This window comes from Canis aureus, chromosome 1 (genome assembly GCF_053574225.1).
Source record: "Canis aureus isolate CA01 chromosome 1, VMU_Caureus_v.1.0, whole genome shotgun sequence".
Classification (NCBI taxonomy): domain Eukaryota; kingdom Metazoa; phylum Chordata; class Mammalia; order Carnivora; family Canidae; genus Canis; species Canis aureus.
The window spans coordinates 29159862-29174027 of NC_135611.1; the positions used below are offsets into that span (position 1 = coordinate 29159862).

Sequence of the window (14166 nt, forward strand, 5' to 3'; positions counted from 1 at the left end):
CCCATCCCCAGTGATCCGAACTTCTGGCTACGGGTCCTATCTCAAGTAAATGATGTTCACTAAGGAAGGTTAAAATCATAGGTTTATAGGCATGCTCTTCCAAAGTCACTACCTGAAGGAGCAATAAAATCACAGCCTATACTAGATATGAAATGTAACAAAACCACCTGTTAGAGAATGTATGTGGCATAACTTTAGTCTGAGTACCAGCATCTTGTCAGTTTATCCCAATGTCTTGAGCCTACAACTGAGCCAAAAATCTCCTGAGCCAAGCTTTCCCGCAAGATTTCCTGTACTTCCTGTTTCTATGTGAGACAGAAATACCATGAGAATGACCTTTCTTGTGGTATTTTTGCACTTCTACCCTGGGATGAAGATAATCCCATATTGGGGAGAATTTTTTTAAAATTCTGCAACCTTTTCCATTTTCAAATCTTCAAACAAAGTAGATTCCTTCTTGAGAATGAAAATTTGAGATGGTGTTTGCTTGGCCTTAACTCATCTCCACTAGGAAGTATTCATGTTCAATGATCCAACATTTTGTAACTTCTCTAAGATATTTTTTTCAAGAAAATATTGTAAAACAATACAGAGAATATAGTGGAAATTTATATGCTTGGATTTTTAAAATGTCATTCTTAAAGAAATGTTCCATGAAGAGTTGTATTCTTAATACATTAGTGTCTGTGACATATTATATCATATATTTGTTTTCTTTGTTCTTAACCCCTTTGTTCCAAGGGTCAGGATATCCTGATGTTAAGTGCTATTGCAAAATAACTGAACAAAAATAAAAATAGTCGAACACTTAGGAAACTCTTCAGTTGTTATGTCAAGGAAGTTTGTGACTGAGGAGTGAGTTTAAGACATTATTCAGGAAATATGCTAATGGAGTGCAACAGCCTACATGTGCTTATTAAATAAAATCATTTCGAATCTAGAGAGCCTTTATGCCCCAGTCTGATAGAAGTGTCAGATAAGAACTGGAAGGGCTGTCAAAAGTGGTGGACGTGTCACACTGATGCTTAAATCCCTTCATCCCTTAACAAAGAGGGAAGCTTAAAAAACAAAAAAGAGACGCATCTTTCTCATAAGTGGATCACTGATTAGCCCCTAATTGGGTTGAGTGGATATCTGGCTGTTATAAGAGGAGCTGCTTGATCAATATTCCAATAATGAAATTCACCAACAGTAGTGTCTTCAACATCTTTTATTGTTTGATACCCTCAAAGGATGTTGACACTTCTTCACCTCTTAGGAAAGAGAGTAGACTTACCAATGTATTTTTCCATCCAGAAAAAGAGAAAAGCCACTTAACTCAGTGTGGAAGGCTAAACTTACTAACCATAGGCTTCGAGGAATGATAACAACAACAACAAAATTACAGTAGCCTTCACTGGTTTCAATTTGTAAAAAATGAGGTGAGGACGATGAAAATAAAACACACCTTGTGGCAGTCTTTTTCCTTTTCCCAAAGTATCCCCTCCCCTGATGAAACATCAAATGAGTGTGTGATAAACCTGCCCCACAAGGAATGTAGAGCAGAAGCAACAGATTGTACATCAGCAAAACAAAATGCCAAGCAAAATAAAGCACTTTGCAATGCAGAGATGTGAAGAGGAGAAAAGGTTGGGCTTGTTGCAACGGCCTGCAAGAAAACAGGAGCTATCCACATGAATTTTCGAGTTCAAATTGTTCCTACAAACCCAATTTGCTGACAAAAGTGCCAAACACAATACCACCCCACTTTCATTTATGCCTGGGGCTTTTCACAGAAGCTACAGGGGGCACCCCCTTTTGTTGAATGGGTTCTGACTTCCAGGGTTGGTGTCTCCACCTCTGAGCCGAGCGACCCAACTGCGTGGCGCGTGATTGTCCTCAACTGAACCACGCACAGGCAAGGGCACAGCAGTCGGTGGCCCAAATACGAAGTCCAGAGCGCTCTGGGTCTGTGAAGCGGACAGGCAACACTCTCTCCTTTCTTTTCAGTGCCATGTATGCACCCCCACATGCATAGCCTTTAAAATCATCATTGTAATTTTCCTCCGAAATGGCCTTTTAACGGTCCCAGAATGTGTGTCCAGACGACGCAACCCCGCCGCACGTTCCCAGGAGGATCTGGGTGCTTCCCTGATTCACTTCTTTCAGAGTCAGCTTTGGAATGTGATTCGATGTTATTTCCCCTCCAGCTGAAGGGCAGCTGAGGTTACAAAGGGATTTGACTAATAGGCCGAAACCCAGTTAGGTTTGCTGAGAACCAAACGACAGCAGAGGGGGTGGGGGGCGAGGGAGGAGGGGTGTGTGTGAGTGTGAGCGCCGGTGCCAGGATCCATCGCGGAGCCTTCGGCCTCAGCCCATCCCGGGGCCGACCCAGCGGACAGGCAAGGTGGCCCCGGGCCAGGCCTTCCAGAGAGCAGCAGCTGCACATTGGTTCTGCTGGGATTCGGTTTCCCGTTTTCCGAGAGCTCCCTGGGACTCGCGGGGCCCGGAGCCCAGGAACCTTCTAGGCTTCCTGCACCCCGGGCGGGGCGGGGGGGGGGGGCGGGTAGGGGGGGAGGCTCCTCACCTGACCCCTTCAGAGAAGCGGCCCCTGGGGCACCCCTGCGAGAGGCTGGCAGAGGGGAGCCCCGCTTCCTCGCCCGAGGATCCTAAGGGCTAGACGAGCCACTTGACAAACTTTGACAGGCGCCCAAGGAGAGCTGAGTACAAATGGGTCCGGTCCGCGGAGGAGAGGCAAGTCCTAAAGCCCCGACGGCTGACCCCCTGCCGCCGTCCCCGCCGCAGCCCGGGGTTAATTAAGCGCCGCGCAGCGGGTGCGCGAGAGGCCGGCGGGGCGAGGGCTGGTCCCCCAGGAGGGCGCCCGGGCACGCTCGTCGCCGCGCCCGCAGCGTTTCCGAGGGCCGGAGCGGCAGGCGGGCTGTGCCAGGCTGGAGCAGGCTTGCCTCTCCCGAGCGCGAGCAGGTTTCGCGGGGCGCAGCGTCCGCCTGCCCGGGAAGCCGGTCCCCGGCGGCGGCGGCGGCGGCGGCGGCGGCGGCGGCGGCGGCCCGGCGGCGGGGGCCCCGGGCAGGATGCCCGTGCTAGAGCGCTACTTCCACTCGGCGGAGCCGGCCAGGAGGGGCACGGCCCCCGAAGGTGCGCGGCCGTCCCCGGCCCGCGGCCGCCGGGGGTGCCAGCAGGGGCCGCTGCCCTGGGACTTGCCCGAGATGATCAGGATGGTAAAGCTGGTTTGGAAATCCAAAAGTGAGCTGCAGGCGACCAGACAGAGGGGCCTTCTGGAGAACGAAGATGCTCTCCACAGCTTCGCAGGTAAACCGACTGTGAGGTGCGAGAGGTGACCCGGGCGCAGGCCGACGGCTGCGGGTCCCTTCCTTGCAGAGCCCAAGGCGGAAAACCGGGAGAAGGGAGGTCTACAAACTGCAGCTCGGGGTCCGAGGGCTGCGGTTAAGGAATGTTTGATTTATTGTAGAAATGCATCTTAAAATTAAGAAGGACGTGGTAGGAGGAGCATTGATAGACTGGGGATCGAGTGACCTGGGCTCTGGGCTCAGCTCACACTTGATTGCTCAGAGGCTTAAACAAGTGAAATCTCCTGAACTTCAGTCCTCAAAAAAGGTGGGGGTGGAACTGGATGTTCTTTAACGGCAGTCCTACCTCTACAATTCCTTAGTGACAAACCAGAGCTCTAAGACAATATTCTTCTTGGGCTGCTGCTTACAATGCTTTTTATAAAGTAAAACACATTTCCCAGTTTTTAACTATGAGGCTAGGGTGTGTGTAATGTTCCCAGGACCGGGTTGGTCTGGAAGCTCTACATGTCCTGGGAAGTTGGCAAACTTCCTTGCCTCGGTTTCCCTTTTGGACACAACAGTCGATATAATACAGATTCCCCCATTGACACCAGGAAAAATCAACTCCCTCACAAATGTGGAAATGATGACTCATAGGGACTTCGTCATGTTATAAGAATGTACTGTGTTTAGGACAGTTGTGGAGAACCTTGCCATGTCTCTGACAGCCAGCAACACAACCACAAAGACACCTAGGGTGGAAGGTTCTGATAGAACCAGAAACTAAGGAAGTGTAACTGGCCACAGGGTGCTCTTTTCCTTTAGGGAATGTGTTGGTAGATATTTCAGAAAGTGGTCGCTCACTTTAGAAGAACAAATATGAGCATGTGTGTTTATGCATTTGAAGTCTTGGCCAGCCCTGTGCAGTGGAATCCTGACATACCATTGGTGGTGAGAGGTGGGAGCCAAGTCAGGAAAGATAGACCAAAAATGACCTCTCTCTTCCCTCGTGGAAAGGGACCGAGAACAAAAAAGATTTGAAAGGAAGGGAAAAACACAGTGTTGGTCTCTAGTAAACAATGAGTACTTTGGAATGAGAAGAAAACCAATGGGACTGAGGTTTATGTGGCAAGTAGGAGATGGATGCCCCGGGAAATGGGTCTTGGTCAGAAGAAATGAGGTAATGCCAAAGCCGTCCCGTATTTCATGTGAGTAGTGCAGGAAAAGTGGAAAAACCCACCTGGACAGAAAACTTAACTATGACACTACAACTATTACCACTCTTGGTTTGTTTTAGTAAATTAAGTAATTGAAATTCATATCCCAAATTATGCCTTTGATAGAACTGCCTAATTCAACAGACATTAGCACGTGTTGGGGATAGATTTCTGTTATTATTTATATTATATGTCAGTGGGGGGTCTAGTTCTTGAAAAAGCAACACTACAGACATAAAATAGAACTCCTGTAACTTCTTATCATTACAGTTGACTAGAGGACTCTTAATTGATCCCTGGGCCACTGCCTCACTCTCTGTGGAATCTCTCAGCAGCCCCTTTGGGGCCCAGACAGGCTGCTCCCTGGTCTGCTGTCCCCCTTTATCTTGCCTGCGGGGAGGCAGATTCTACTTCAACACCCGCTCAAAGGCCCTCTGCCTCCTCTTCTTCCTGCCCTGCCTTCATATTCTCAAGGAGATGAGGGGTTCACACTTTCTGGCATGGGCATGAAACCTTCTCATCCACAGATGCAGCAGCACGGGCCCATAGGATGCAGCCCCACTTCCAAATTGTCCTGTACTTCCTCTCATCTTGTCTCTGATACTGCAGCTCCTCCTCATCTCAGGTGCTCTGTGCCTTTCTATCCAGAATAGCCTGATGGTGAGGGCCTCGGGAACACTTAGAAAATAGTTCCAAAAATCTGGCATGCATTCATTTTTAGAAAGAGATGGTTTAAGCTGTGTTCAATTAGTGTATAGGGTTTTATGGTAGAAAGATTGTCAAAAAAAAAAAAAAAGGAAAAAAACAAAAGCACCAAGACACATGGTGATCTCATGCTCACACTCACTAACTCTCTTTCTCCCTTTCTCTTCCCCTCTTTCCCTCTATCTCCTTTTCTCTCTCTCCCTCTCTCTTAAATCTGACCCTTGTCTCAGAACCCTCAAACAACTCATGCTTTGGCAATGCTAAACAACTTCCTGTTCCTCAAAATGCATCAAGTGGTGCCCTACCTCTGAGCCTTGCCTGATGCTTTGAATGTCTTTCTTTGACTTAGCCAACTAAAAAATCTTTATTCAAACTACAAAGTCCAGCTCAGGCATCCTTTTATTTGTAATGACTTGCCTGATCTCCACCCCTGTGTCCCCGAATTGTCCCCCAAAGTCATTTACTTCCTCTTCTCTGCTATCTTGACTTGTATAGATGTTACATTTATCGCACACAACATGTTTGCCACGTCATAACTGCACATGAGAAAACTAAAACTATAAAATTATTAACAATTTATAAATTTAAAAATCATAGTATTCCATGTATATTTTGACTGCTTGTGATAACAGATAAATAGGTTTACGTCTTTTAAAACCATGAAATTGCAGAAATTCTGAATTGAGCCAACAGTCTTGAGGACTTTAGAGATGGGTGTCACTGTTTCTTAACGGGTTGAATATAACCTTAAAAGTTGAAGCTTTTCTTTTCCTTAGTGAGGAGCATAATAATTTTCTCTCATACTTCTCAGACAAGACTGATACTTTGTTTCTCACAAGTGAAATGGAAAAGTGTTCTGAGACTTTGCTTAAGTAATAAAAGGAAGGAGCAAAAGAATGTATGGGAAAATAAATGTATAAATATGTATTTGTGAAAGGTTTTAAGATAAGATTTACTGAACTGTGAGTAATGGCAGACAGAGGGGAACAGTGTTTCCTGAAGAGAACAAGGACATACTAGGGAGGACGTTACACATGTGAACATCTTCCTGCCACCTTCATATGAGCCTTGGCTGGAGACTAACGGTGGCTATCATGGCAACAGACTCGAGGAAAGAATCGGGGATGACAGGAGGAAGTGGGGCTCATCGTCTTCACTTGTCAGGATGCCTGCATCTGGGCGTTGGTAAAGGCACTATTTGCCTTGGAGAGAGCTCTGGAAATTAGCAGCATGCCCAAAGTTGGAGCACCAACTTGGTTCATTGGATTGTACTCAATTATTTAATTTTTTAATACATCATTTTCCCTTTATGAAACAAAGAATGGTCTAATTATCTAGTTAATCCAAAAAGGTGAATGGTACACTAGAGACTAAACAATTTGTCCAGGGTCGCACACAAACACTGTGTTAGAACCAGATCAGCATCTCCATCACCCAGCTGTAGATCACAGAACTGGCATAATCAAGCCACATGCTGGGTAATTTAGATTTAAACCGAGACATCCATCGATTGAGGTGATCGGGGTGCCTGGGTGGCTAAGCGGCAAAGCATCTGCCTTTGGCTCAGGTCATGATCCCAAGGTTCCGGGCTCTTGCTTCCCCCTCTGCCATTCTCTCTGTCTGTCTGTCTGTCTGTCTGTCTCTCTCTCTCTCTTTCCCATTAATAAATAAATAAAATCTTTAAAAAAAAAAAAAAACTTTAAACCAAGACATTGCTTTATTGATATAGAGGGACAAGCATAGAGACTCATGATATAGTATAAATATTGGTCAAACCAGAAAAATTATATTACCATGTAAAATAAGTCAGGTGATTGGGCCTTAACATTTTTCTACTTATTCTTTGGGTTTTAGTTTAGCTTCAAGTGCTAGGAAGGCCCAGGGGAAGATTCTCCATCTATTATCAAAAGTAAGTAAGCTTTAAAGCATGGTGGTGGGAGCATCCTTGGGAATGGGGGCAGGCTGGGGAGGAGATAGAAGGACAGGAGATAAATAGGCAGTTTCTCAAATGCTGTGAGTGCAAATATTAATCTCATTGTGATTCTAGGCAGCATCCTAAGGCTACACATCCTCTAACATAACTCATTCTTAGTTGAATAAATAATTTTATTTTGGAATTCAACCAAATAGCTACAAACCATAGAACTTACCCTTCTTTTGGTGTCTCTGGTCTAAATTTTACATTGTATTTTACTTATTTATTAAGCTTGTTCCCGTTTCAATAGCCTTTGGCTTCAGAAAAATATAAAAAAAACACCTACCTCCCTTTAAAAAATTATTTTCCCAGTAGCCATTATAACTTGTCCAGCCTTTCCAGGGAATAAAATATCAGAAATTTGCTTTATACTTAGCTCTAAAAATCAAACCACTTCAGAAGAGAAGATCTCCAAAAGGATTCTTTGATTCCAGAACTCTGCAATTCAAAGTGACATTCAAAGTGCTATTTTAAAATATCTCAAGTATCAAGCATAAATTAAATTAAATATATTTAAGATTGAAGGTTCCATTTATTATAATTCAAGGAACATTACTGGATGCCTAGTGTATTCTAATGACTGTCCTAGGCACCAGGGATTCCGGGAGGAACCAAATGCTTATTGAGAGAAGAACAATTATAAATTGGTGAATCAGAGTTCCAACTTCAGCGAGAAAACCAGGTTTTGTGAGTTTAAACCTGTCAATTCAGAATATTAACTATCAGACCAAATTCAAAAACATTTGTAAAAATTCAAACACATCTTCAAGCATTCATCAATATTAATGATATAGCAGGACAAATTGCTGTGATCAAAGAATCAATGAATCTTAACATTAGATACCTTGACATTAATGCATAACATTTTTCTAAAACCACTTTTTGTAGACATTAGCCTGCACTCAATCTGTAGCTATACTGGATAATAACCATTGACCCTTTAATCTGTTCTTAATGTGAGTGCACTGTTGAGTGAAAACTGGAACACATCATCTCACCTTCATGAAATCTGGTCCTTCACCTGGTTTCTTTGTTTTCATAAACGACATGACCCCTGCAGAAACCCAAGTTCAAAACCATTCTCTCTAACTGTCCAATTCCAAAATCCACAGTATAGATCAAGAGTTCCAGAGTGTTGTTGCAGTGCTGAGATGTTCACAGTCTTAAGTCCTATGCTCTCTGTTACTGAACTGTGTGAACCTGGGCAAATTACTCCACCTCTCTGTATCTGTTTCCTCTTCTATAAAAAAGGAATAACAATAGCACCTTCACAGGAGGTGAAGATTAAGTGAGATAATAAAAAGTGCCTAGAAAAAGCCCTACTACATCCTCAGTAAATGTTCACTAGTATAACTATTGGTCCTGCAACTATTTCCTCACTAAGTACCTCACTCTTATCACATACTTTTCCTTTGGTCCCATGGCCCTTGGCCAAGTTTCACGTTTTGTCTATTATCTCGTGATAGCTTCTGACCCCAGTACTCTCTCTACCCCCTCATCTGTTATTTAGATCAATAACATCAAAAGAAAAATCAGAATATGTCTCACCCCTCTTAAGATTCCTTCAGGGATTCTCCACTGTCTACAGAGAAAATCTAAATTCTTTTATCCTGAATTTAAAGCTCTCCACATGCTAGAACTAGTTCACTTTTTCCCTATCTGATTTGTCATTATTGCCCCAAAAGCACTTACATTGGACCCAGACAGGGCAAGCAACCCACACCTACACCTCTGCTTTCTGTTTATCCTTTCCAGTGCCTAAAATGACTTCCCTACAAGTTCTCGACTTCTACCATTCCTTAAGACGCCATTCATATGCCACTCCCTACATAAAGCCTTCCTGAGCTTACTGAGGGTGTTTTTCTCTTCCGAAGTCTCATAGAACTTTCTCTGTATTTGTTTTGTAAGCAAATCATTTTGCTATAATTAATGTACATTTTCTTCCTTCCCCGCTGGATGTTCAGCTTTTTGAGAACCTGGAGAACATTCTATTTTCTTTGTGTTCTTCCTAGCATCTTTTGCACATCAGCCACTCAATACACTTTGATAAGTGAAAAATAGGAAATTATCAGAAAGCACAAAATAGCTTACAATTTGCCATTAAATGCATGAATGAACATTTTTTTCTAAGCACAGATTACTCAAGAAATAGGAATCTTAGTTATTCTTTTTAATGGAATCATTTTTAAATTTATATTCTGGTAGAGGATCAGGATTAATCATTATAGCTTCTAAAGTAAAAGAAGAAATATACAAGAGTAAATTTCAAAACTATTAAAAAGGTATAAAGTATGTGCAAAACTAATATGAGACAGTTCCCTTTTCATACAGAGAAGTTGAAATGTACTGATAATTATAAAACTTTAGAGCAAATGCATACAAATTATGAATGCTTTTATATACTTTTAAAATAATTACTCTGTTCATGCATTTTGGAACATTTTATATCAATTAAAGTTTTAAAAGTTGCTTTTTTTTTTTTTTACAGATAAGAGTCTGTATATTCCTCAACGTAATTTCAAAAATAGAATACGGAAGGTGTGTGTTTACCCTACACATGAGCTTTTGAGGGAATGGAGTTGAATGGAGGATGTTATTTCCACGTGCTCTGCTCTTTGCCTGGAAACAGTTTCTTTTTTCTTTATCTTTTTCCTTTTTTATTTTTCTTAAACCAGGCTGGTTAACTGAACAGCAAAATGTTGACTTTTATATCTGACTAATTTCTAAAAGAAAATATTAGAAGCTTTATTGTAAAAAGACCAAAAGCTCCAAATTATTTTTTCAACTCACAGAAGCAACATGAAGGAGTGTATGCTCTTTTCTACTATCTGATTTTTCTCATTCTTTAATTATCAGTACACTTCCTGGTACATAGTAGGTACATATCAGCATATCAAAAAGAGTAAGCAAAGCTCAAAGTACTTGTGATTTAATACAATGCCCTAACCTAGATCTGTACACAGTGTACACATTCTTTATTTTTCTATTTATCTCTCTCTCTGCCTTCCCATAAATTCCTCTTTAGAATTGACTTCAATATCTAAAATTCTAAGAGACCACCCAAGAGGAGAGCTTTGTATCTTTACATTTGTCTTAAATTTCCGCAAACTACAACATTATTAAAGATCCTTCCTTCAGAGTACTCCCCCTCACCTAAAAAATCCACCTGGCATACTGTGTTAGAGATTATAAACCAAGCCTCTGTTCTGAGCATTTTGTTACTTCCTCAGCTCTCACACACATGCTAAGGGAATACTGAAGAAGAGCCTGTAGGTCATGGTCCTTATCATTAGTAACAAGATAAAACTTAAAAGTTGGCCTTGTATGTAATTGGAAAGCATAGTTGACAAAGACAAAGCAAGATTTAGTTGTGTATGGCCTTAAAAGTGAGTTCAAGGGGCCAGGCTTACTGCAGAAAAATAAAATCCCCAGAGAGAAAAGGATACACTTCAAGAGAGACTGAGTAGCAGTTGGTATGTATTTGGCAGTAGAAATTGAAAAGTAGAAAACCATAAAATGGTAAAATAAAATCAAGGTGAGAAATAAATATAAATAAAAAGAAATAAATGTAATGTAATGATAAATGTAATAAATGCAATGAAATAAATATAAATCTTAGTTAGGTATTGAAAAGGAAAATTAAATAACCAAAAGTATTAAGACATGTATAATGCGATAATTAGAACTTTTCCCATTGCATCCTCCGATGTTCCTTACTTCTAGAATTAAAGCAGAAGCACAAGATTCTTTTCTTGCTTCCTTCTGCATCTTTTTTTGGATGGCACCCAAATATCTCATACAAATCTATACAACCTTGATGAGAATTTCTGAAAACCAAAAGGCGTATTTGTTTAGAGGATCTGTGACAAAAATTCACTGAAAAAAAGTTGATAGAGTTTGCTGAAGAAAATGATTTAGAAAGAGAAGAAAAAGGGAAAAGTAAGGAGCCAACCATGGAGTACCAAAGTAAAGGAAGTGAGATGAGATCACTACAGAGAAAATGGATTCAAGTATAAGAAGTATAATCAAAAACATATATAGAAATGAAAAAGAAACAGTCACTGTTAAAAATAATTGTAACATGTCTGTTACAATCTCAAATGTCCCCTCTCAAATGTGCAATAAAATCTAGCCTGTTTCTCTTCTCCAACTAATCCACTTTAGCCCACTCTAATGGGATAAGAAAATTTATATTTTCTAATCATCATGGTAGAGGTCAATCTTTTCCAGATTAAATTATTTTTTTTGGATGAATACTCCCCCTACCCTCACCCCCACCCCTTGCTCTTCCACAACATGGTTCTAGGTGAACATGTACCTTGGGTTCCCACACCCTACCTGAATGTGCCTACTGCACACAATGCAAAATGCCAGCCTGAGATGGGGGAGCCAGGGCAAGTCCTCTGGCCGCTGGGTTCTGCCTTTGACTCTCTCCCACAATTCTCCAGGGTGTCAGGGGTAGATGGCCTTACCTTGTGCCATATTCTCCTCCCCAGGAGAAAACCTCAATGTGGATGGGGCAAGAAACCATATCTTCAGGCCTAACTCTCAATGTTAATGGGATCTAATGGAAGAATGTAGAGTCCCTTTATCTTTCCATAAAGACCAGTTTTCAAGTGCATTGCTCTGCTGCAAACTCACACGCACAACCAACAAATGAACCAAAACAACACACAAAATGTAAAGCAAACACCCTCTCACTCTGCAGGTCAAATGATGAATACTGATTCTCATCTTCAAAGAACATTACCTCCATTATACATTGATTGATCTATCCTGCTGGGCCCTGTACTTGAGTATGCATGCTCAATGTTATTTATTTTAGTTACATTCCTATGCATATGCTGAACCCAATTATTCTACCCTATTACCTCTCTCTCCCTCTGTTAAAATATTCACATGCATTTCAGCAACCATCTCAGGATTTTGACACTGAAAAGTTCAACTGAATGACTGTCATGCATGGAACACAATGTGTACAAGTCCCACCTTTCTGATTGGTTTCCACATCAAAAGCTAGTTTTATATCCAATACAAATTGGAATTGTCATCATAAACATGCAGTGCATTGTACTCTGCCCAGGTCTGATACGTTTTCATTGCTTGAAAGTACTCATCGGAAATTTCTGGGACTTATTCTCCTTTCTGTGCACTCTATCTCCTAGAAAGAAGGGGTGGGAGACACCAGAGGAAGTGAGGATGAAGAGCAGTAAGGCTGTTGGTGCTGTAACTGGGATCACTGTTTTCTTCTAGCGTTGTAACAGGAACCATTATTACATCTTCCATGGTAGCTGATATGAAGAAACTGCTGCCTCCTCCGTGTCCTTCACTCTATAATTCATTCGAGGTTTAGATACATCAATCTTTTTGCTCTCACTTTCACCTCTGAATATTAATTGAGTTACATAGTGCTTTTCTTGGTTCAATCTCCAATTCTACAGTAGGACAAAAGAAAAGATTTCCTTGTCAATTAAATTGGTATATAAAAATCAAGAATTGTGAATTCATCAGATTTCATAAACTCTAAAGCAATTTCTACCCTCTTTAGTCCTAAATGTCATATTGTTTGATCTGGTGATAAATGATTGTAGATCGTGAACAGACAAAATTGAACTAAAAAATTTTTGTTTTGAAAAAATGTTTTGAATGTCTCAACCCTCCAAAAATAATTAGAAACACTCTAGGGGGTCACAGAATGGAAAATGATGTTTTAATCTTACATACAAATATTGAGCATCTTCCACTACACAATAAGTATCAATTGAAAAAGGACTTATCCCCAACTTAGAAATAGAAAAAATTGAGACCTATATTTACTGGTTATTTATTCAAAATATTCAGAAAGGAAAATAATTCAAATTTCTAGGGTTTTCTTGCAAAGCAATTCAATTGAAGAATTACATTCTGTCTACTCAATGCATAACATTGTGCTATGTGCCTAGGAAGAAAGCAGAAGGAAAAGAGGTTATGACCTGTTAGAAGAAACAGATGTATAAACAACTCACTGATATCAAGGCAGAAGGGCATATGTCTCATGATACAGTAGAAATAATACTCTGTCAGAACATTGAGAAAAGACAAAGACTGCTTATTCAAATAAGTTTATTTATTGGTTATGGTGTATCAGATACTATCTTGATTCCTTAGGGAAAAAACATTCATGAACCAGGAAAGTTAAGGTAGATGGATGGATGGAAGATGATTGATAGATAGATAGATAGATAGATAGATAGATAGATAGATAGATAGATAATAGAGCAAATAAATGAGTGAGTCAGTGAGTCAGTGAGTGAGCGAGCAAGCTAGGCAAGTGACATGCTGCACAAGAAGCACATACACAAAGTCTGTGCCAACACCCAAGAGTGTAATTCTGTATGTGTGATGAGTGTTAAAGGGTTTTCAGAGAAGAGGTGATTTTTGAGGTACCATTCAATGTAGGGTGCATTTCTCCAAATGAAAAAGAGATGGAGGACAATGCAGGAAGAAGAAACAGTGGGACCAAATGCAAGAAATTTTGGTGAATGCCATGTCCCAAGATAGGAAGTATATCAAAAGGAGTCTCATCTAGAGATGAGACTAGAGAGATAATCTGGAGGTCAGATTGCCCAGGGCCCCATATGGCTATCTAAAGAGTATATCTTCCAGATAATGAGAAGGCTTCAAATAATTTTAGTGGGAAGTCACATGATAAATTTAGATTTTATAAGAATTGCCCTAAAGGTGGTGTGTTAGACTTGAGGTAAGGATACTAATGGATTTCTAATTGGTGTTCGTTGACCATATTTAGTAAATATCAAGAATTTCAATACTTTCCCTTTAACTTAGCATTATAGCACTTTGGAAAAGTTGGTTTCCCAAAGTGCTATAGTATTTTATACAGAACCACCAGAAATAATATATAAATCATCAAGTCGAAGCCCTTCAACACTTGATAACAACCTGTCCTGAAGGATTTATATTCCTCATGTTCTTCCATCCAGAC

General features: G+C 41.0%; 1 protein-coding gene and 1 long non-coding RNA gene across 6 annotated transcripts in view; one reads left to right on the forward strand and one right to left on the reverse strand.

Annotated features, from left to right (window-relative positions):
* PDE7B (phosphodiesterase 7B) overlaps positions 1–14166 on the forward strand; it is a 312454-nt gene that overhangs the window by 165623 nt on the left and 132665 nt on the right. For 2 of the 5 annotated variants that reach the window (XM_077894273.1, XM_077894274.1), the window contains exon 1: positions 3063–3306. The exons of 2 other annotated variants lie outside the window; for them this stretch is intronic. In XM_077894273.1, coding sequence (XP_077750399.1) covers positions 3069–3306 — 238 coding nt within the window. In that variant the 5' untranslated portion in view covers positions 3063–3068. Of the gene's footprint in view, positions 1–3053; positions 3307–14166 lie in introns of those variants that run through there. One more of the 5 variants, XM_077894275.1, reaches the window with a different exon arrangement.
* The window catches only part of LOC144311622 (uncharacterized), an 84376-nt gene continuing 79549 nt past the window's right edge, over positions 9340–14166 (reverse strand). Inside the window, exon 2 of the long non-coding RNA XR_013377223.1 lies at positions 9340–12619. This is a non-coding gene — a long non-coding RNA (uncharacterized LOC144311622). The remainder of the gene's footprint in view (positions 12620–14166) is intronic.